The sequence below is a fragment of the Mastomys coucha genome, unplaced genomic scaffold (assembly GCF_008632895.1).
Source record: "Mastomys coucha isolate ucsf_1 unplaced genomic scaffold, UCSF_Mcou_1 pScaffold21, whole genome shotgun sequence".
In the NCBI taxonomy this organism is placed as follows: Eukaryota; Metazoa; Chordata; class Mammalia; order Rodentia; family Muridae; genus Mastomys; species Mastomys coucha.
Genome location: NW_022196904.1, coordinates 177635419 through 177659615, shown reverse-complemented (window position 1 = coordinate 177659615; position 24197 = coordinate 177635419). Strand labels below are relative to the sequence as shown.

At 48.4% G+C, this 24197-nt stretch overlaps 1 protein-coding gene across 3 annotated transcripts in view; it reads right to left on the bottom strand.

Moving 5' to 3' along the window:
* The window catches only part of Sufu (SUFU negative regulator of hedgehog signaling), a 92909-nt gene that overhangs the window by 33636 nt on the left and 35076 nt on the right, over positions 1-24197 (bottom strand). For 2 of the 3 annotated variants that reach the window (XR_004123638.1, XM_031390570.1), the window contains exons 4-8: positions 6834-6976; positions 6104-6189; positions 5804-5876; positions 2284-2440; positions 361-472 (exon numbers count right to left, since the gene is read on the bottom strand). Coding sequence is in view for 2 of the 3 variants with exons in the window: in XM_031390570.1 (XP_031246430.1) it covers positions 361-472; positions 2284-2440; positions 5804-5876; positions 6104-6189; positions 6834-6976 (571 nt within the window). In the remaining variant the exon portion in view is untranslated. The remainder of the gene's footprint in view (positions 1-360; positions 473-2283; positions 2441-5803; positions 5877-6103; positions 6190-6833; positions 6977-24197) is intronic. The other variant, XM_031390571.1, reaches the window with a different exon arrangement.

The window sequence follows — 24197 nt, the reverse complement described above, 5'->3', positions numbered from 1 at the left end:
CAACTCTGACCCAGAGTGAGATAAGGAGAGGACTGGCTTAGCACAATGGGCTCCCACAAGACCCAGAGGCCCTCAGTCAGATTTGGTCCCAACCTGGACTCTCTTCTTTCACACAGCCCATGTAAATATTTACTGCTGTTTATGTTCATGGTCTGCAGAGTCCCCTCTGAGGTCCTTTGCTACATAAGAGTCCTATGCCACAGATCTATGTGCCCTGGGTCAGGGCTGCCCTTAAACCTAGAGACCCTGAGACCATTCAACAAGAACCAGGTGCGCTGTTCCCTCTCCTGCCATCCTCAGGGATGGCCCCTCAGGAAAAATACCATCCTTTTGTCTTAGCCCCAGAACACCCATACTTACGGAGCCCGGTCATGGGTGAGGCCGTTCTGTCGTTGAGAATTGATTGGTGGAAGGACAGGTTTGCTGTTAATCTCCAGTCCTCGCCTCAGGGTCTCCCGGATCTGCTCTGTGTCTGCAATGAAATCACAAAGTTGCCGGAAGGCCCTCTGGGCTTCCAGCCTGCATGAGAGCCTAGAATAGAAGCCCACGGGTGAGAGGCAGGGCATGGTCACACACCAGCAGGCCCAGCACTCACTCGAGGCTGAAATACGAGTTTGACAAGCTTGAGATCAGCTTGGGTGGGCTATACACAATAGCACATGGCCTCCAGAGAAAGGGAGAAAGGAGAAGAGAAGAGATGGATGGGCCGGCAGTGCTACTGGAGAAGGCATAACCAGCAGCTTTGCTGTGTGACCTGTTACTGTACTGTGAATTATTTTACAATAATTAAAAACAAAACAGTGCTGGGCATGGTGGTACATGTCTGCAATTCCAGCACTGGAGAGTTTGAGGCCAGAAATGAGAAGCCAGTTTATGCTGCAAAGAGAGAGCCTGTCTGAGAAATAAACAATAAATAAAATAGCAAAGATGACTGCAGCTGTGAACACGACTGCCAACTTCTCTAAGGCACTCTTTTGTCAGAAGCAACTGGATGTGAGACCCTGACTCCTGCAGGAAAGAAACGAAGGGCTCAGATGTTTGCATTAGGAGTTGAAGTTGTCTTTTTTGAAATCTTTTTTTTTCTTTCTTTCTTTTTTTTCTGAGTCAGGGTTTCTCTGTGTAGCCCTGGCTGTCCTGGAACTCACTCTGTAGACCAGGCTGGCCTCAAACTCAGAAATCCCCCTGCCTCTGCCTCCCAAGTGCTGGGATTAAAGACATGTGCCACCACTCCCCGGCTTTAGAAACCTTTTTATGCATGTTTGCACACATGGCATGGTGTGTGGACATAGAGCTCCATGGCACAGTCTGTGCTTAGCTTCTACCCCAGCACACAAAAGAAAGAAAGAATGAAAGAATGAAAGAGAAAGAGAGAAAGAGAGAGAGAGAGAGAGAGAGAAAGAGAGAGAGAGAGGAAGGAGGAAGGGAAGAAAAGGAAGGAAGGAAGGAAGGAAGGAAGGAAGAGAGCGACTCAGGTGACATGGTGCTTCTGGAAACCTAACCCTGCAGAGGCTGGAAGCAGGAGGATCAGGAATTCAAGGTCATCCTTAGCTACACAGTAAGTTGGAGGTCAGCCTAGGCTACATGAGACCCTGTCTCCAAAGTAAACCAAGTCAGGTATTTTATTCAAGGCCAAAGGCATTTTATTCTTTGATAAATGAAAAGACAGAAGAACTAAGAAAGGAAGGAGACAGAAAGCCTTAAACGTACATGTATATAATATAAATGGCTGCTTTTCCTTTAGCATTAGCCAGGGACAGCCTTAGCAAAAAAACAAAAAAAAAACAGAAACAAAAACTCCCACAAGTACTTCTGTAGCCAAGACCAGCATGGGAGCGTCCAATAGGACAGCCACATCCTCCTTCTCCAAGATTGTACCCGGAAGGCAGGGGGAGCAGGCTGACCTGCCACAGCCTCTGGGACTGCAGTGGAGGGCAGTGTGGGGGCTTCACACTCAGGCCCCTCTCACTAAAAGCCCTGGAAGGCTCAAGGAGCGAGATCCTTGGCTTGGCATGGCCTTCAGGTCAGATTTGGGGTCTGTGTCAGTTCTGTGGTAGTGGACTGTGTACATTAACTACTTCATGGTTCATGACCACAGACATGAGGTCAGATTCCAAGGAGCAGAGTGTACACAGTTCCCACTGGTGTGTCTGAAATGCAGGAAACAGCTACAGACAGGCCATTGGAAAAATTAATTTGTCAGAAGATAATTAGAGCGGGCTGCCATTTAGTTAGAGGCTTGTCCTGGGGAGCCGGGAAGGAGGGGGCAAGGTGGGGAGCCTCAACCTTTGCCAGACAGCCTCCGAGGCTGTGTGCCGAGGCAGACGCTCCGGCTATCCTCGTCATCATCTGGAGGCCGGCTGAGGTCATCCCAGGCACACTTGGCACTGACACCGCTCAGGTTAGAACCGTCTGTTTCGATGCCTTTGTCAACTCTCTCCTGCTTGAAAAGAACCAAAGAGTCAGAGTTCCTTCAGTGAACTCGTGTGGTTACTGCCCTTGGCCCAGCTACCACGCTTCCAGTATTAGCCCCTGTAGGTGCTGAGCGTGGACAGCTGCCATAAGCTCGGGGGCTTGTTGATCTTGTTCTGTTACACGCACAATGGCTCCTGCCAGTCCCTGGACTCCTCTGGGAACAGGGTTCAGGGAAGCCAGAAGGAATGAGCATGCCTCAGACACTTCCTTCCCACCAGCATCCAGCACAAAGGCCTTTGTGCATCTTCAGCCCTGACACTCTAACCCTCTGGCCCTCAGAGCTGATGGAGCAGACAAGACCTACTTCTCTCAGAAAGGCAGGAGGTTTCCCTCTTCCCGATCCTCTGACAATGACCATACATACCCCACCTCACCCCCGTACAGGAGTTAGGGTGTAAGCCAGCCCTGACTTGGGGACCATACCTGCAGTTCTTCACTATAACAGCTAGAGGGGGCCATCGCCCCAGAGCAGAAGTGCTCCCTGTGCATGGTGCCAGCTAACTTTGGCAAAGGGCTCTGGATGGGGTTCTTTCCATCTCCTAGGCTGAAATAGGGGGCCTGAAGGGCCGTGAGCACTGCACACTGCCCCAGAGGCCTTGCCTTTGTGTAGACATTGGCACAGTTCAGTCTAAACTTTCTCCAATTGGCCTCAGGGAGGAGTTGTACTCAAAACATCGCTGGATTTTCTGGTAAAACATAATTCTGTGGTGCTGGGCTTTGGATCAAAGGTCATCTGGAAGACTCTGGCAACCTTGTCCATAAACAGCCATGCAGGCCAAGTAAGCCTCCTGTGAAAAACCTCCTCAGAAGCCCCCATGCCCCTGCACCAGTCTGTCCCTCTCCAGGGCTCCTCAGAAGCCCCCATGTCCCTGTGCCAGTCTGTCCCTCTCCAGGGCTCCTCAGAAGCCCCCATGTCCCTGCGCCAGTCTGTCCCTCTCCAGGGCTCCTCAGAAGCCCCCATGTCCCTGCGCCAGTCTGTCCCTCTCCAGGGCTCCTCAGAAGCCCCCATGTCCCTGCGCCAGTCTGTCCCTCTCCAGTCAGAAGCCCCCATGCCTCTGCGCCAGTCTGTCCCTCTCTAGGGCTCCTCAGAAGCCCCCATGTCCCTGCACCAGTCTGTCCCTCTCCAGGGCTCCTCAGAAGCCCCCATGCCCCTGCGCCAGTCTGTCCCTCTCTAGGGCTCCTCAGAAGCCCCCATGCCCCTGTGCCAGTTTGTCCCTCTCCAGTCAGATGCCCCCATGCCCCTGCACCAGTCTGTCCCTCTCCAGTCAGAAGCCCCCATGCCCCTGCGCCAGTCTGTCCCTCTCTAGGGCTCCTCAGAAGCCCCCATGCCCCTGCGCCAGTCTGTCCCTCTCCAGTCAGAAGCCCCCATGCCCCTGCACCAGTCTGTCCCTCTCCAGTCAGAAACCCCCATGCCCCTGCACCAGTCTGTCCCTCTCCAGTCAGAAACCCCCATCCCCCTGTGCCAGTCTGTCCCTCCCCAGGGCTCCCAGACAAGGGCATTGTTCTTAAGCCTTGGTCACAGGTAGCCTCCTACCTACAAGCCACCCATTCTTCTCTATTCTGGTGCTGTCACCACCTGTATGAGACCGGCAACAGGCAGGGCACAGCTCTAGGAGCTTTAGGCATGAGCAGAGGGGCAGGCTGCAACTGCTCGGGGAGAACCTGAGTTTTCCTGCCAGCAGCTGTCCTAAGACCCTCAGCGAGGCAGAGCTGAGCAATCAGTTCATGGTCCCACTAGTCCTGACCACGTATCTTTAATGTAAAAAGGAAGAGCTAAGACCCACAGACATGGCTGCTGTGGTAATCCCAGTTACTCAAGAGGCTGAGGCAGGAGGAGAGTAAATTTAAGGCCTGTTGGGGTGCAGAGTGAATTCAAGGCTAGCCTGAGTAACTTAGTAAGAACCTGTCTCAAAATGTAAAAAGTGGGCTGGGCTGTGGATCGAGAGTAGCAGTGGAGCGCTTACCTCATATGTGTGAGACCCTAGATGCAGAATCCAGGACTAGGGGGAAAAAGGTAGTGGAAGGATCTGCCTGTTTAAGTACACAGCAGTGAGTGGTGAACTAAGGTCAGAGGAATAGAAACTAGCTCTCAGTGGAGTCAATGGCAAGCAAGCCTCAGAGAGGCAGGCAAACAGTGCTGTCACTTGGTACATGGAGCCACCAGGAAAGCCAGCCATATTCTTTCACTCTGGCTTCTTGCCTGATAACAAAGACCACAGGTGCTATTGGTCTTGCTGTCTGGGTCTCAGGGAGCCTCAGGCTCTCAGCATGCAGAAGGGCAAGGGTCTGCTTATTCTACTAATTCAGGGGACCAAGTCTTTTCTGAGTATAGGGGATAAACAAGAGCCTACAGGGTCCCATGCTGTGTCCCAGTGTGGCTGCAGAGTGAGGGTGTAGGGGATGGAGCCTCCATAGCACCTGGTTCTTATATAAGCAGAAACCACTCAGAAAGCAGGTTCTAAGTAGAGATAACCCTGGCAGCACTGAGACCATTTCAGGGCTAAAGGCAACCCGAAGGGGGAGGAGCTTCATGTGTAAAGGAAGAGGCTGTGTGCCCCAGCACTCCTGGGTTGGTAGCAGAGAACCCAGAGGTCTGCAAACTATATAACAGTGTACAATTTGAAGTGCCTAGCTGCTGCCATGGCCTGCCTTACAGGCCCGAGGGAGTCTTACGGAAACATGCCAAGTTCAGAGATGGCCATGACCTGCCTCTGGTGCCAGATAAGCAGAAGGAGCCACTGGTCTCATGCTTCTACCCCTGCACAGTGTGCAAGAAATGCAGCAATGTTCCAGGGCCTCCAGAATGCAGCTGCGTGCCAAGCGACCATCTATTCTAAACCTCCAAAGGTGACACTGACACTGCCCAGGCAGCCACAGTAGGTCCAGCTGCAGTTTGGCAGGGTTGGGGAATGAGTTAGGGCGAGTGACAGGATCATTAGACCAATCAGCACTCACCTGCAAAGGGGCTGTGGGGTCAGCATAGCCTGTGCTGCTGCCTGACACAGGGAGGGCAGCTCCCTAAAAATGTGCTAAGACGGAGGAGAAGGGGAAAGAATGCAGGGCAAAGAAGCAATATTCCTTACGATTACCTTCCTTTAAGTTGCTATGTAACTTATATATAATGAAGTTCATTCTTTTTAAATGCACACATATATGTGTCAGGCTTGCTTTTCTGGGTTGAAAACTGTTTTCCTATGTGGGCTATAGAATGCAGGCGACAGGTTCCGAACCATGCCTTAATCTACTGGCTCACGCAGAGCTCCTCCACTTTGTCGGGAGCCAGTTATTTGGGAAGCATGTGCTAGCACAGTTTTCCTCACTCAAGACATACTTGCAGGTGTGGATCGATCTCAAATATGGTTTCTCCCCTCCGCATGTCAGTTATCAGCCATGGACCGCCAGCACTGTGGACAAGGAGAGATGGTGGTAACTGAGGGTCTGAACTGATCGGCAGTCAATAGCCTTTGCTGTCCCAGGCCCAGAACATAAAGGGCAGTGTTAGTGGTCAGGGACCATAGAGAACTGAGTGCCCCAATAGCAATGCAAGAACTCCACGGGTGGGATGGAGGGAGGGCAGCCACCCTGAAGACCCAGGGATCCAGGCCTCCACCTTCCGGGGACATGTACTCACATGGGCACTGTGCGCAGCAGTTCCAGGATGCCCTGCCCGTTCCACTGTTGGGCTGAGTGTAACTCCTCAGTGCAGACACCAACAATCTGTGGCCCAGGACAAGAAGCCACTGTGTTTTAGAGGCCATCCCTCCTAGATGTCCAACTATCTGGGCTTCCTCAGGGGCATCTCAAGTAGGGGGCACATAGGTAGGGTCTGTTTCTAGGCTGGTGTCCCCAAAATGTAAAGGCTCCCTTAGGAGGTGCTTGCCTAGCTGAGGGGTTCCTGAGTGCATAGACCTGCCTAGGAACTAGGCCTGACCAGGTATCTAGTGGCACAGAGCCTACCTAGCTCTTGGCTACAGAAGAAACAACAGGCAGCTTATGCCTTAAGTCAGGGGAGGTCCTCCCTAAGGCCAGGTATTTAGGGGCAGGGTGGCCAGGTAGCTGTTCCTACAGCAACTACATCTTTGTGTAAATCTTGAGGACACCAGCTGAACCCTGACCTCATTAGAATTGCAGGCATGAGCAGCAGCTGGAGAGCCACGCCTGCTGGGGAAATAGGAGGTAAGCCTGGAGCTGGCTTTCAGCTGGGAAGTCCTTCCTGCACTGTGAAATCAGATAGCCCGCCACAGGGAAGAGAAGACAAGACCAAGGGGAGTCTCCTGCCCTTCATTTTCCCCCTCCACGTTCCCCTGTTCTGGACTTTTCCCACAAGGATAAACTATCTGAGACCTCTGATGGCACCTCACCTGGAGGAAAGTAACTACCCCAAAGGGTGTCCGCACAGGCTGCATCTGTGGGTCCTCCGTCAGCAGCATGTGCTGAATTCTTGACTCACTGTTATCCAAAGGGCTGTGCCAAGACACATGGTCCCCGCTACAGAAGGTGTTCTCTGTGGAGAGACAGGAGGACCCTCACCTTTGGATCAGGCCTGGAAACTGCCCTGAGACCTCAAAGCCCGGGGGGGGGTCCTCCCTCCCCAAGCCTCCTAGAACAGTGGGATGCACCCACTCCCAATACAAGCAAAGAATTGCAGCTCCTCCCCAAAACACCAAATGGTCCAGGATGGCCCGATATGTTTGCCTTCACTGGGGAGGTAGGCTGCTGGTGTGCATGCTCGCTTGGCAGAGGAAGGCCAAAGACTTCTAGCATCTGTTGTGCTTCTCCAGCATCACTACCCGTCGGGGGAAGGGCATGATCAAGTAAGCCAAGAATGAGGTGCTTTCCAGTGGGGCCAGCAGACCATCAGAGGGCAAGGAAGCTGGGAACAGTGGGAAGCCTTCTTGGAAAAACATCCCAGGATTTCTGGGCTGGTGAATCAGCACAGAAGGGAACACTCAACCTTAGAGAGCCCTGGAGATCTGCTGCCAGACTCCCTCAGGCACACCGAGGGTTTCTGAGGATCACTGGAGACTTTGGGTAAATGGAGGTCAGGACACTTCCTTAAGTCCCTGGCCCACCTCAGCAGACAGCAGGCCTTGGGGGTGGGGGTGGGTGCCTCTGTGATACCACAGGAACTCCATCCTCAGGATACAAAGGCCTATTACTTAAAAAATAAAATAAAGTGCCAGGAGTAGGAGGGGAATATGCATGCAATCCTAACACTCAGAAGGTAAGGCAAGAAGACAATAAGTTGAGGATAGCCTGAACTACCTGCCAACAGTCTGAAAAAATAAAAACAAAAACCCAAACAGAACATGTCTAAGGCAGCAAACCCTTAGGGAACACTCCCATGCGGTACTAAGTCCCCCCAACCCTCAACATGTGCTACTTTAACCAGTTCATGTGCAACTACAAGTGCCCAGGCTAGCCCCCAATTCCCTATGCAGCCAAGCATGACCTCGAACTCCGAACTTCCTACTTTCATCTCCAAGTGTTTTTGTTTTTTTTTTAAAAAAAAAATATTTATTTTTATTTATGAGAGTACACTGTAGCTATCTTCAGACACACCAGAAGAGGACATCAGATCTCACTACAGATGGTTGTAAGCCACCATGTGGTTGCTGGGAATTGAACTCAGGACCTCTGGAAGAGCAGTCAGTGCTCTTAATCGCTGAGCCATCTCTCCAGCCCCATCTCCAAGTGTTGAGACTACTACTACAGACATGTGCCACCATACCCGGTTGTGGATTCCTTTTTTGTTTTTCGAGACAGGGTTTCTCTGTGTATCCCTGGCTGTCCTGGAACTCATTCTGTAGACCAGGCTGGCCTTGAACTCAGAAATCTGCCTGCCTCTGCCTCCCAAGTGCTGGGATTAAAGGTGTGCACCACCACTGTCTGGTGGATTCCTTTTTAAAATGTGCATAGCTGCTGGGTGGTGGTGGTGCACCCCTTTAATCCCAGTACTTGGTAGGCAAAGGCAGGCGGATTTCAGAGTTTGAGTACAGTCTGGTCTACAGAGTGAGTGCCAGGACAGCCAACGCTATACAGAAAAACCCAGTCTTGAAAACAAGCAAACAAAACAAAACAAAACAAATGCATGGCTGTTTGGACTGCATGTATGTCTGTGTTCTAGTTAGGTGCTTGGGGCCTAAGGATATCAGAAGAGGGCACCAGGTCTCCTGGGTGTGAACTTTTAGACATCTGTGAGCTGTAATGTGAGTCCTCTGGACGAGCAGACAATGCTTTTAACCACTGAACTATTTCTCTAGCCCTGACCACACCCAGGTTCCTGTGCCACTGGAGACACAGCCCAGGGCGTTGGGTAAGCTAGGTGAGTGAGCTCCATCCCTGGTTCCCCTCCATTTCTTTTCTTTGAACACATATGCAAGGACCAGAATGTCCACATCTTAGAACTCATTCACACCTGCTTGCAGAGAACCTCCTTGTCCTGTCCTATGTCAAGGCAGAGCACACCACACATGCCATCCAGGAGGGGAGGGAGAGTGCTCCTTCAAGGGACCTGAGGAGGAACATGAAGGAGAAGGCAGAGCTCCTGAGAAAGCCTCAAGTTTCTGGACTCTTGCTTACATACTCCCCCTTCATTGCCATGTTTATAACCAGCATGCCTCCCACATGCATACACACGCAGATATCATATTACATATGCAATAACCTTGAACCCCTCTCTCTTTTCACTGCCATGTCTATAACTAGCAAGCCACCCACATATACACGCAAGTATATTACATATGCAATAATAAAAACTGAAAGAAAAGAAAGAATCAGGGTCACAGGAGTTTACAGCAAGCTTGGGCTACATGAGATCCTGTCTGTAGGAATAAAGATTAAAAGACAGAAAACAACAACACAACACTAGTGTCTCTGAGACATGGAAAAACACGTTACAAAATTCAATGCAGACAAAAACAAAACAAAGCAAACCACTGCAACTCGGACTAGCTGGTGCTTCTCATTCTGAGAGGACCCACAGCTGGAACTGTGCTCAACGGTAAACCAGAGACGCATTGCCTTCTTCCATCAAGAGCAAGACAAACATTTTCTAAATATGAACAAGGTTCTAAGCTTATCTCCTGGAACTGAAAATAAACACATAAACAATAAGAAAGGAGTCAGAGGACAGAGTCGAAGGCTCCGCTTCCCCAGGCCTGTTGCGTGTCAGTCGAAGCACTTTTGGGCCTCAACATACAGGAGACTAGTGCTCCACAGAGAGCCCAGTATACCTGGCCAGGTTTCAAGCTATGAAGCTACAGTAGCCAAGTGAGTAGAGTCTGGCACAAGGAGAGGCACTGTATCAATACAGCACAGAAATAAAGCTGCACACTTGTGGCTATTAATTTCGACAACGGAGCCAAGGCACTCCAGAGGAGGGGAGGAGGGGGTCTTTTCAACAAATGGTGCTGAACAACGGGCTATCCAAATTCAAAGGACTCAAATTGCAACTCTTCCTTATACCATAAACAAAAATTGACTCAAAATGGATCATAGACCTAACTGTGATAGTTAAAACTGCAAAACACTTAGAAGAAAACAAAGCCACGTCAGATTAGGCGCCCGTTCGTTCCCTGGATGTAATACCAAAGGCACAAGCAACAATGGACAGACGGATTGAACTTCATCAAAATTAAAGCCATTTTGTGCTGTAGCCATCACCATCAGGAAAGAAAAAAAGAAATGCAAATCAAACCATGCCCACTCTACATCCATTAGAATGGTAATTATAAACAATAACAAAAACAAATCCAGAAATGACAAGTATTAGTGCCTATGTGGGAAAATTAGAGCCCTTGTACCCTGCTGGTGGTGATGTCAAATGGTACAGCTGCTATAGAAACAGTATAGCAGGTCCTCAAAAACTAAAAAAAAAAACAGAATTACCATAGGATCCAGCAATTCCAATTTGGGGCACATACCCAAAAGAACTAAAAGCAGGGGCTTAAACAGATTGTGTGCTAATTCTCACTGCAGCAAAAAAGTGGAAGTCATCCAAATGCCCATCAATAAAAATGGACTAACAATGTGTAATTTACATAAAATGAAGTACTATTTAGCCTTACGAAGATGGACATTCTAACCTGTGCTACCATATAGATGAACCCCGAAAACATTAGATTAAGTGAACTCAGACACACAGGAGAAATGATTCATGATTCTACTCGCGTGAGGAAGCACCCTGTGAAGTCATGTTACACACTGAGGTGGGTGACAGCTGAGGAATTGGTTTAATGGTGTAAAGTTCAGTCTAGGGAGATGAGGAAAGTGCTCAGGATGAACGGTGGGGATGGCAGCATTGTGCTTTAAGATGAGAATTTTCATGTTATTTATATTCAAATACAATTTTAAAAAAGACAATCTATAGAATGGAAAAATAGTATCAAGCTAAGAACCTGATAAACCCTCATAAAATATATGCATATTGTGCCCAGAGTATATAAGAGCTTTTTTTTTAAGGCAAACACTTTGCAGTCCGGGTGCTTTAGTTCTTTTTCATACATTAGGCCATGAATTCGCATGGAATGGGCTCCAACAGCTCGGGCTCTTTTCCATTGGTCTTCACACAGTGTGCTTCTCTGGGTGGCGCAGGCTGCTGCTTCAGCTGAGCCCAGGGGCCGCTCTCCTTCACCCGCTTCTGGAAGCTCTCCCTGCTCTTTCCGTGCTTGCTGCGCTCAGCCCACACACCGATCCTCTTGGCCAGAATCGTGCCCTTAACTTGCTTGTTCACAGTGATCCCATGGCATGCGGGGTGGCAGTGTAGACTCTTCTAGTTCTGCTGTAACATTTTGGGGCATTCCTTCTTTTTCTTTTTAAAGATTTACTCATTTATTACATGTAAGTACATTTTAGCTGTCTCTAGACACTCCAGAAGAGGGCGTCAGATCCCATTACAGATGGTTGTGAGCCACCATGTGGTTGCTGGGATTTGAACTCAGGACCTTCAGAAGAGCAGTCAGTGCTCTTAACTGCTGAGCCTTCTCTCCAGCCCCTTCTTTTTTGTTTTTTTAAGACAGGGTTTCTCTGTGTAGCCCTGGCTGTCCTGGAACTCACTCTGTAGACCAGGCTGGCCTCAGACTCGGGAATCCGCCTACCTCTGCCTCCCAAGAGCTGGGATTAAAGGCGTGCGCCACCACTTCTCTGCTGGGGCATTCCTTTCTGAACAGTGCCCATTCCCTTGATGTCTACAATATCCCTCTTCTTGTAGATTTGCATGTATCATGTTTGCTAAAAGGCCTAGAGAACATATATGGAGTGCCTCTTCTCTTTCCCTTTGTGTTATTTTTGCAATTTACTAGAAGATGGCTGACATAAAGAGCTCTTACAACTTAATAAGAGACAAACAATCCAATTAAAATTGGGCAAAATATCCGAATACATGTTTCTTCACAGATGATGTAAACAGCCAATTAGCTCATAAAGAGGTTCAATATATTTAAAGGGGAAATTAAAGTCAAAGCCACAAGGAGATATAATACTGCTCTGTATGCAGTAAAATGGTTGAGAGTTCAAAAGACAGAAACCCCAGAGCAGTGAGACTGGGGACAGCCTGGGCTGGGGAGAGAGACTAGGGACAGCCCAGGCTGGGAAGATGCTCAAACTGCTTGCTGTGTAAGAATGAAGACAAGTGCAATCGCTCAGAATCAGGGAAAAGGTGGCTGTGGCAGCCAGTGCCTGTAATCCCAGCCCTGAAAGACAGACAGCAGGAATCCCAGTGTTTGCTAGCCAACATGAGTGACAGACCCCATGTCCAAAACCAAGAATGGGCCAGAGAGATGGTGCAGGGGTTCAGAGCACAAGATTCTTGTGGAAGACCCAGATTCAGCTTCCAGCACCAAGACTGGACAGCTTGAGAACCTGAGTTTGATCCCCCAGGACCCACACTGGAGAAGAACAGATTCCTGAAGTGGTTCTCCAACTCCCCTGTGTACACGTGTGCACATGTGCACACACACACACACACACACACACACACACTCACATTACTTAAAAACTTAAACTTAAAAAATTACACTAAATGAAAAGAGTTAGTCACAGAAGATCACAGTGTACTTGGACCAGTGGGAAAGGTCTGCATGTGTTTCTTTGGGAGATGTTGAAAATATTCCGGGTTCACTGAAGTAATGGTTTCCAACTGTGAATTATATGTTATGCAAGCCATCAAAAGCTATTGTCAAAAAGAGGAGGAGGAGAAAAAAGAGGAAGAAGAGGAAGAAGAGAAGGAGGGAGAGGAGGAGGAGGGAGAGGAGGAGGAGAGATGATGATACTGGAGCATGGTAGAGGAGGCAAGCCTGCCCTCACGCCTCCCTGGCTCAGCAGCCAGCCCAGTGGAGACCGGCTCCTACTGCGGGGACAGCTGCAAAAAGGGTGCTTGAGACTGCCAATCATGTGGCATGTCAGTGAGAATGGACACTCTCCAACATTTACCAACGCCACCAAGAGCTCTGCCTTGATCTGTGTCATGCATCAACATCATCTATTTTTTTCCCATGACACTAACACACTTTTTACTCAAACAAGCTTTAAAAAAAGTTTTATTTTAAGCTGGGCGGTGGTGGCCCATGCCTTTAATCCCAGCACTTGGGAGGCAGAGATAGGTAGATTTCTGAGTTCGAGGCCAGCCTGGTCTACAGAGTGAGTTCCAGGACAGCTAGGTCTACAGAGAAACCCTGTGTAGCCTCGAAAAAAACAAAACCAAAAAAAAAAAAAGTTTTATTTTTTTATCTGACTTTTTGCCTGCATGACTGTGTATGTGCCATATGTATGCAGTGCCCTACAAGAACAGAAGATGGTGCTAGATCCCCTGGGACTGGAGTTCTAGATAGTTGTGAGCACCATACTGTGCTGTGAACCAAACCCGGATCTTCTGCAAGAGCAGCAAGCACTTATAACAGCTAAGCTCTTCAGCCCCGAAGCTATCTAACTTTACTCAAACCTACTTTTTCTTCAGTGCTAGGGATGGAACACAGGACATACACATTAGGCATGTATTCTACCACACACCTCCACCAAACAAATGCATTTTAAAAAAAACAACAACAACAAGAAAAAAAACAGCCTTTAGGGGCTGGGGAGATGGTTCAGCGGTTAAGAGTACTGACAGCTCTTCCACAGGTCCTGAGTTCAATCCCCAGCAACTACACGGTAGCTCACAATCATCTGTAATGGGATCTGATGCCCTCTTCTGGTGTGTCTGAAGACAGCAACAATGTACTCACATATATAAAATAAATAAGTATTTAAAATAAACCACCTTTATTTCATCACACTAAATGAGGAGGAGCAGCTGAGGAGCCAGCACTGCTTAGTTGCCAATGAGTAAATCGGACATCTTCAAAACAATAAAATGAAAACGACTCACCATGTTCCGGCTGATACTGTTGCCAGATTACTGAAAAATGTGAATGAACACGGTTCACAATACTGTATAAGAATTAAGAAGTCATATCAAACTCAGACAAAATGAGCAGTGCTGAAAGAACTCTGGTGGATCTAAGAGCACTATGGCGTCCGGAGGCCTTTGCCCTTGCTAGTTGTAACCTTAGACTAATTGCCCAATCACGGTCTCTGAGCTAGGCTCCTGGTCTGCACTCAGTATACCACTGCCATGTGCTGCAATACCACAGATACCTGTCAATGTGTACTTGCCAGAAAACAGGGCAGCCACTGAGCCTGTAGTGATAGCAACAGTCCAGTAGGTGGCAGCGTTGTTCCTGGTTTATGAAACAGCTGGCCAGATCCTGCAGGCTTGTCCCAGAGCTCAGATGTCTAGTAGGAACCACCAGGCAAGAAGGCTTTAGACTGGACAAGGTTGGAAGGGTTTAAAGCCATGGCTTTCATCAACCATTACTGACTCTGATTTAAAAACAAGTGGTTGCAAGTCCAGACTGCTTAAATAAGCCTGATCACATAGCACTGTGTTCAGCCTTAATTAGGAAGTAATGAGGAGACCCGAGCAGTCTCAGGCTGTGGCTGCTCTAGGGTCACAGACACACCCTACTCTGAGCACGTGTGTGGCCAAGCCTGCAGAAAGCATTGCTGAATTAAGGAGTCAACAGAAAGCCTCACTTCGTGATAAATGTTTAGAGAGCATGACACACTAACAGAACTTTCCAGAGAACGGAATGGTCTGTAGTGGCCCAAAAATAGTCTTTCTTAACAATGAAAGAGGCCTGGTCACAGTTTTCAAGCTAAGGACAAAGCCACAAAGGGCTCATTCTTGAGTCCAGCCTGGTCTTTATGCCCTGGACACTTGGCCCTATTCTGTGGGAAGCCATACAGGTCTCAGCTGCCCCAGGAAGCTCTGGCCCTTCAGAGCCGTTTTCAAATGCTAATAAAGCCCGTGGTTGGAGGCCCAGCTGTCCGGCCAGGGGCAGAGGCGCTCAGTCCCTCTCTGGTTCCCTAAGCCTTCTCACCAAGAGGGACTGGAAATCCCTGGGGTCAGGCCTGGTCTGTAAAAGGCCATTTTTAGTAGGAGCTGGGAAATGGCTTTTTATCCCTTCCTTCCTGTGAGCCCTCAGGTTACATGAAAGACCACTGTCAGCTTGCAGAGCTCAGCCCTCTCTGAATGCTCGGTATTCAGGATAGCACAGAGCCTAAAGAAAGCCATGAATCCACATGTAATTCCTCTTCAAACTCTGTGTGTGTGTGTGTGTGTGTGTGTGTGTGTAGTTTACGTGTCTATGCATACATGTCTGTGTGTATGCATGTACATATGTGTACATGTTTGCAAGCCTAATGCTGAATGAGTGTAGAAACTCTCATGGGCACCTCAAATTGGGCTTTCCCATCCCCACCTCCCCAGGGTCCAGCTTTAGTCACAGCGCCCTGAAGCCTGACTGGCCAGGATACAAAAGATTAGCAAAATTAGGGAAATGGGTTTCAGGAAACAGCTATTGTTTGAAAAATAATTAGTCCTGCTGTTGAAACACTGAAGAAAAGTGAATACATTCTCCAAGGGTTCCTAATTCATCCTAACCCTGGAACATGATGGGCTGGCTGCCCGCATTCTCTGTAACAGCACAGTCACACTAGTCTATATGGAAAAAGCAAGGCTCTGTCCCCACTGGCCCTTAGAAGGAAGGTGCTTAAAGTCAGAGGGGAAGAGAGTGTTCTTTTGGGGGACTGTGTGGCTGAAGCGAGTGTTCCTTTTTCCCAGTACTGTTTTGAGCTCCCTAGGATCATGATCACAGGCCTTCTAGGGACAGTCAGTAGCAAACAAGAAATACGACTGAGGAGCAACAAGCCCGATGAACCTACATGGTAGAAGAAAAGCAACACCCCCAAGTTATTCTCAGACCTCCATGCGTGCTGCAACACCCTCCTACACACACTACACACATACACACACTCACTCACACACTCTCACACTTACACACATACACTACACACACTCTCACATTCATACACAGTCACACCACACACACACACACACACACACACACACACACACACTCCTTACATGTGCTAAAGTCCAACGGGGCAGACATATACAGGCTGGGACAAGCAACATGACTCCCCAGTGGTTGCTGCTTTAACCAGGCCTGGCTGAGGCAGTGAGGGGGGTAAAGTTCAAAGCTAATGCTCTTGGCTCTGCCAAGTCCACACATCCCTGACTGGGCTCCCTGATTGCCCCCACTGCGTCTCTCCCTAAGTTCACCCCGATTTTGAAAGCTTAGGCAAGGGCATGTCCCTACTCTGCAGCCCTAACACACCTATGCGATGCTAACCTCATTTGGGGAAGGGTTGACCTACACTGATATTAAGGGGCACTATGCTGTGGTCCAGTGTTCTAAGACCCCTCTCCAATCAGCCTACATCTCCCCCAAGGCAGCACTTACCCATCAGAGGAGGACGGCAGAGTCCTGCCCTTCCCCTCAAAGGATCAAACACAGCTGTGAGTGAGCACTTCAGCAGGAGCACTCTGCCTGAGCCCCCACCACGCACACACACACACACCCCAATCCCCAAGCCACAGCCAAGAGCTCTGTCTTACAGCAAGGCTCACTCAGAAACTGAGAAAGCAGCTGACTGTGAGGATGTGTACACATCACGCAGGAGCAAAATCAAAGTATGTTCTGGGTAATTAATTCTCTTTTTTAACACTTAACCTTCTCCTAGGGAGAGGAAAAGATGTGGCACTCTGGAGCTTTGAAGCCTCAGTTGTACAAACGTGCACCCCTGCCTTTCTGCACATGTGCACACACACCACAGGGCTTCCAAATAGACTCTACCAGAGAATGGCTAGAAGAGCCATTCTTTAAGAAATACGAACAGGCCAGGCAGTAGTGGCGCATGCCTTTAATCCCAGCACTTGGGAGGCAGAGGTAGGAAGATTTCTGAGTTCAAGGCCAGCCTGGTCTACAAAGTTGAGTTCCAGGACGGCCAGGGCTATAGAGAGAAACTCTGTCTCGAAAAAAACAAAAGAAGAAATACGAACAAAACGAGCAAACACACTGTGTGTGCATAGATTTTTCTATATGCATGGTCAGTGGGATCCTTTGTAGTTAAAAGGCCAAGCTGCTGTAGGTAGGAGCAGTTATGGAGTTCTTCCACCTGGTTGTGGTAGAAGGAAGAGTTTCCTCCTCCAGCCCCACTGGACCACCTTTTGAAGATTCTGAAACTTGAAAAGTTCATGTGAGTGGGGTTCCTGATATTAATTTGGCTAAATGAGGTTGAAAAATCCAAAAGGAGAAATGACTATGCACGTATCACGTAACCAGGAGGGGAAGATGATGGGGGTGGGGAGCAAGCCTGTAACTCAGGAGGTGGATGGGATGCAGCAGGACTTCTGAGAGCCTTTTTCTATTCCGTCTAGGTTTTGCTTGACATCAATAGAGTTGAAAAAGATCAGAAATCTAACCATGGGAGATACAGAGCTATGCCCCTAGGAAATTTTCAAATACCTTTCACTCGATAGGGGCATGGTAGACTTCTGAGTTTGAGGCCAACCTGGTCTACATAATTGAGTCCAGAACATGCAGGGCCACACAGAGAAACCTGTTCTCCCTGTCCTCTTCTTTCCACTGCCCTCTGACTCACTTTTCATGATCCCAGTATCACCTTGGTATTTTAGCTGTAGCAAAACAAGGAGAAAGCTATGTTTGGGAAACTAAAGTGCTCCAGCTAAGACAGACATTAACAAGTGTGTGATGGACTTTACATTTGGGATGTAAAGCAATCAATCAATCAATCAATCAATCAGGTGTATAACTTGAGTGGCCTCCTGAAGAGAAGAAAAGGACAAATGCTTCAGAGTTCAGGTCACTACGCTGCTCAGGAGGACCCAGATACATCCAGTGGAAGACCACACTGCTCAGGAAGACCCAGACACATCCAGTGGAAGCTGACAGCATCCTGTTCTCCTAAATCATCAAATCCAAACAAGGTCTGCTTGGAGGCAGGTAGGCCCAGCATTTAGAAGAGGCCGTGAGTTCTCCCAAGCGTACCTTGGGAGTGTGCCTCCCTGAGGTATGGGCATCTAGCAGAGAAGGGCTCAGCTGCTATTGTGGAGTCCAGAAGGTCTCAAGTGTTCCCGGCTTTGCAATCCCAGGCTCAGGTGAGCCCACAGTGGCCTGTGCGGCTGGGACTGCATGTCTACCACCATCTCCCTAGAAGAGCACCATAGGGCCTTTTCTCTTCTCTGGTGCCAGCTTCCTGCAAAGGACTCTATGATGGCTCAGACATGCTCCTGGCACCTCATCAGAACTCTGGAAGGACAGTCACACCTGTCACTGACTCTGCACAGTGAGGCAAGAAGGCATGCTTGATTGGTGGTGAGACCCACTGTCAGAGATCTGAGGCAGGGAGGGCTGTGTCTGGCTTCCAGGTGCTAGTCATTTCCTACCCACGACAACTGGAAGACAGAAAGCAGGCCGGCAGCCAGCCAGCCCTTTGTATTTTTTCCCCTAATAATAAAGCCACATCTCTGTAGAAAATTTCAATATGGCAGGCAGGTACAAGAAAGGAAGCAGCAATGATTCCTAGTCCCACCTATCACCATCTTCCAGTCACCCATTGTCATGAAGACATCAGCACAACTGGGACCCACTGATATACAGCACAGCTTTCTTTTTCTTTCTTTCTTCTTTCTTTCTTTCTTTCTTTCTTTCTTTCTTTCTTTCTTTCTTTCTTTTTCCGAGACAGAGTTTCTCTGTGTAGCCCTGGCTGTCCTTGAACTCAGAAATCCGTCTGCCTCTGCCTCCCAAGTGCTGGATTAAAGGCATGCGCCACCACTGCCAGGCCAGCACAACTTTCTTTTCATTTCTTTTTCTTTTAATAGTGCTGGGCATGTGGAAACACATACCTGGAATCCTGGAATTCTGAGGTGGAGACAGGCGGATCAGAGCTCAAAATTATCTTTGACTACACAAAGAGTTCGAGGCCAGCTTGGGTTACAGGAGACTGTCTCAAAAACCCAAATAAGGGACAACCAAAGCAAATCCCCACGGACAGTGTCACTGCTCCCATGGCGGTGCACCGGAGCTCCCACATCTAAGACTGTGTTTCTCAGATGGACTAAGCGTGTCTGAGGAGATGGACAGTTCTGACCTGAAGTGCTATGCATTTCACCTTGTTGAACTGGGGATTTGAACCCAGGAAGTCTGACACTTGGGCTCCAGCAACACTGTTCCAGTTTTCGATAAACCTGTGGGCATGGTCATCAAAACCAACCAGCCAAACAAAAACCAATTTAAATAAATAAGTAAGCCTTCAGAGTGGTCAGAAGTCTGGCTCTGTCACTCCAACTGTCCAATTGTCCATCTGTGCTGTCTTCTGGCTGAAGGCCTACAGTGCCCCCTGCAGGAAGCATTGCTAAAATGCAGGTGACATAAACAAAGGAGTCACATTCAGCTTGAAAGCTAAGCAATTAAGACTCCACTCCACGGAGGAGAAGAGATGAGAGGTCCAGCCTAGGGGTGAGTTATCTCTGTTAAATAGCCACTTTGTACTAAAGCTCCAAGAGGCTCAACGAGGTCTACAAGCAGGAAACAGACCCAGGAAGCCAAAGAATTTGCCCCAGTCCCCACAGCTCAGCAGGACATACTACACTACAGTGACCCCTCTGGCTGGAATACTGCAGACAGCTAAGGCAGTTCCATTCTCAGAGCTTCTGCAGCCTCAGACTCTGAACAATACTGGAGTGCACAGATGGGAGACATTTTCCAAGTGAAAAGTTAGGCTTTTGAGAGTGGCCAGATAACTAAGTCTTTGTGGATTTCATAGGCCATGCAAAGTTTATTTATTTTGCTTTTCTGGAGTATGAGGACTGAACCCAGGCCCTCACACATGTGAAACAAGTGTTGTACCACCGAGCTGCGCCCCAGCTCTCAACCATTTAACTCTACTGTTGTAGCATGAGCATGGCACGTCAGTGGACACAAACGTTCTGGTGCAGTCTCCTGCATAAAGCAGGTGGGCATCAGAATATGGCCTGTGGGCTCTAACTGCCACCTCTGCTCTCAGTCTTCCTTTATTGGCTCAGGCTGAGCCACTTAGACTTTGGAGCACCCGCTCATTTGTGAGGACTGACCTGTTTTCCTTCTGTGGCAGGAATGCAATCCTTCAGCTATTAATCTAAAGTCTTGGGAAACGAGGAGAAAGTGTTTTGACTTGCAGTTGGTCAGTATTACTAACAGATGAAAGGGGAAATATTTTACAGATCCATAGCAACCAGAAAAGAGGATAAATCAGCCAAAGGGAAAGAAAATGTCAGGAAAATCAAAAAGACTAGGAGGAAGAAAAATGATGCTAATAGAAGCAGGCAGCTCCATTTGGCTTTGGTTAGCTGGCTGCAGCAGCAAGGGCAGCTAATCCAAGCTGGGAAGCAGCAGGCTCCAGTTCTGGTGAGATGGAGCATCTCCTTTTGTCACCGAGGCACAGATAGTAATGCCATATTCACGTGGAGCCTTAGAGAGAAGGTGGGGATGTGTGGCAGGGCTCCGAGGTCACCTGCGTGTTGGTTAGGGGTGGGAGAGGCAGGAGGGATGGGAGTCGAGTCCCCTCGGGAGGTGGAGTGATTCCCCGTGGTGTGCTGCTGAGCACAGGCAAGGACCACAGGCCTGGAGGAAGACAAGGCTGCACGCCTCAGTGCTTAGAGTTTGGGGAAAGGATTCCTGAGCAAAGGCTCCTAAGGACATTGATGGCAGAACATGAAGTCTGTAAGTGATGACTGGGCTCTAACCTTGCAGAACCTCAGCACCTCCTGGGGAAGAACCACTCTCAAAATGTAGGTTAAGGGACTGGAGAGAGAGATGGTTTCCTGGTTAAAAGAGGACTTCTTGCTCTTCTAGACGGCCTAGGTTCAGTTCCCAGCACTTACATGGCAGCTCACAACCATCTGTAACTCCAGATCTGGAGGATCTGGCACCCTCTTCTGGCCTCCATGGTACTCAGTGTGAACTCCATGCTCGTACAAATAATGTAGTGAAACACACACACACACACACACACACACACACACACACACACACACATCAACACGCAGGCAAATCCAAGCACATCTTATTAAAAGGAACAAAGTTTGCACTCTCCAAACTCGCCCCACCCCTTAAAAGGCATTTGTAGCTTTCCACTACCCTTAGAATCAGTTCCAGACTCACTCCTGACTTGCCTCAAGGCCCAGCTTTCCCATCCAGGCTGCACCTCCAGCCACGGGTAGCCTGGCCTTTCCTCTCCCTTAGCTGGCTAAGGAAGGCTCTTTCCCTCCTCCAGGGCTCACACATGCTGTTTCTCTCTGCCAAAAATGTTTTTCTCTCCCCTCTTGCCTCCAGTCTGTCCTTTGCCGACCCTGTGATCTAAGCGCTGCCACCGCTTTCATGTTTCTGGAGCCCTTTGCTCCTCCCCTCAGTGATCTACAGAATCCAGTTCTCCTTGGCTTCCTCCAGCACTGACTCCGTCTTGGGACAGCGTCCTGTTTCTTTCACTTTGGCTTCCCCAGCATAGCCGACCCCCAGTGTGCAGCAGGCACACAAGTAAAATAATGCAAAAGAGGAAAATGCTTTTCCACCAGTCCTCCCTCCTGCAGAGCCGGCTGGCTCATCGGATGTTCTTGGAGGCACATGCCTGAAGCTGCTGAGCCTAGAGAATTCTGAAGGTCACGTCTATTTGAGTTTTAAATGAACTACTATTTATTTTATTTATGTGCTTGTTTTTACTTTTTAGATAGGGTCTCACGTTGAACTCACTATGTAGCTAAGGATGATCTCAAACTCCCGAGTCCCCTGCCTTCGCCTCTGAAGTGCAAGCATGAGTCTGTCATGCCCTGGCTGCTACAATTTCCTTTATAAACAGGAAAGAAAGAAAAAAAGAAAGAAAGAAAGAAAGAAAGAAAGAAAGAAAGAAAGAAAGAAAGAAAGAAAGGAAGGAAGGAAGAAAGGAAGGAAGGAAGAAAGAAAAGAAATGTTTTTGGTTTTTTTTTCAAAGTTTTATTTATTTATTTTATGTGTATGAGTATACTGTAGCTGTACAGATGGCCGTGAGCCAACATGTGGATGCTGGGATCTGAACTCAGGACCTTCGGAAGAGCAGTCAGTGCTCTTACACGCTAAGCCATCTCGCCAGCCCAAAAAGAAATGTTTAAGAGCCAATTTTGTGCTACCAGTCTGTCAGTACCACAGACAGTTCAACTGTCGGTTGCCCCAGTTGGAAGCTCAGGAAAAGGTCCCTGCTGCAATCACCCGTCTCCCTATTTAAGTCTGAACCGTCATGAGGTTGCCATTAAAGAGCACACAACTTCACAAACCATTTGCCGATCCATACAGCCTGCCTGCCTTTCTCTCTCCCTCCCTCTCCCTCTCCCTCTCCTCTCTCTTTCTTTCCTTCCTTCCTCCCTCCCACCTCTCTTTTTTTCCGGTCCATACAATCTTTCTTTCTTCTTTCTCCCTCTCTTCCTCTTTCTCTCCCTCTTTCCCCATCTCTCTTTCTTTCTGATCCGTACATACAGTCTTGAAGACCAAGTAAGATCAAGTAAAAATAATGGCAGACGACAAAAGGAAGGGTACAGGTGTGGGGCTGACAGGCAGAACAGTGATGAGCCCACAGGCACCCAAGGCTTCTAGAGAACCAGCTCATTTCTCCATTTAGGGGTTGGTTATGTGGGCCTATTCAGTTTATGAAAACTCATCACTCTATGTCTTTTATCTGCCTGAAGTAATTGTCATCTCTAAGGCTTACTGCCTCAGTCTGCTAATTTAGGCCTAAGCTTCTAGCCTCCATATAATCTAATCTAGGTCTAGAACGTTTCAGCCTCAGACTTACTGCTAAATAAGCTCCGCCTTGCTCTTTCTAACCTCTGGCTGGTTCAACTCAGCTGTTCTGGCCCAAACTCCTCTCCAAGCCAACTGATTCAAACTGGCTTCTCTCTTGGCCTCTAACTTTTTTGCTCTGCCTTGGCTTCAAACCAATTAGCAATTTGTTCTAATCTTCTGGCTCATTCTCATTCTCTGACTTATTCTGTCCTCACCTGTGTCTGGCTTGTTCTCTCTTCAGTCTGTCTCTGTAAAACTCTCCTGGTAAGGCTGCCTCCTGCTCCCTGTCTGTGCTCTCTCCCCTAAGGAGCTTCCTCTTCCTGTCCTCATGACAGCTGGGCAGATCTTATCCTGTCAAACCTTTCTCTGATTTGTCACTTAGTCTGTCCCTCATGTAGACATCACTTTCAAACATGGTACTTCCTTCTACAAACTAACTTTACCTTCACTGTTTGGGATTAAAGGTGTGTGCTAAGGGCTGAGCTGTACCACAACTAGAAACAGGTTTTTGGGTTTTGTTGCTGTTGTTGTTTTCCAGTAAATAACACAATCTTTGGGTTCACAGTGTGATCAAATATCCTGCAACATTCCATATACATGTGTACTTTGTACACAAATATTCATGGATAAAAAGTTAAAAGAAAAAGCTGGATGTGGTGCACATCTGTGATTCTATTTACTTGGGGGAGGAGACAGGCAGATTTTGGCTTGCAGGCCAGGAAGCCTCGGTAAGCCACAAGCCAACAAGAGATGCTGACTCAAAAACTAAGGTGCGGGCTGTAGAAATGGCTCAGCAGTTACAAGCACTTGGCTGTTCTTATACAGGACTCAGATTTGGTTTCTAGCACCTGCAGTAGGCTTGTCACTCCAGTTCTACAAAATCTGCTGGCCTTTGATGGCATCAGGCATACATGTGGTGCACATACATACAATCACACATGCATACAATAATAGTCAGTCTTCACATATATATGGCAGATAGCTCCTGGGGAACTACAGCCAACGTTGTTCTCCTATCTCAACATACATGTGCACCCACACACGTGCACCACACACACCACATGCACCACACACGTGTACTACACACACATGTGCACCTACACATGTGGAGCTGAAGATACACATAAAAGTTTTAAAACATAAAAGCTATGTCTTTAAAAAGGGGGGGTGGCTGTCGAGATGGCTCAGTGGGTAAGAGCACCGAATGCTCTTCTGAAGGTCCTGAGTTCGGATCCCAGCAACCACATGGTGGCTCACAACCACCCGTAATGAGATCTGACACCTCTTCTGGTGTGTCTGAAGACAGCTACAGTGAATTACACCTGAGCGAGCGGAGCCGGAGTGAGTGGGCTGGCAGAGGTCCTGAGTTCAATTCCCAGCAGCCACACACATGATGGCTCATGGTCATCTATACAGCTACAGTGCACTCATACACATAAAATAAATAAAAATAAATCTTTAAAAAAATAAAAA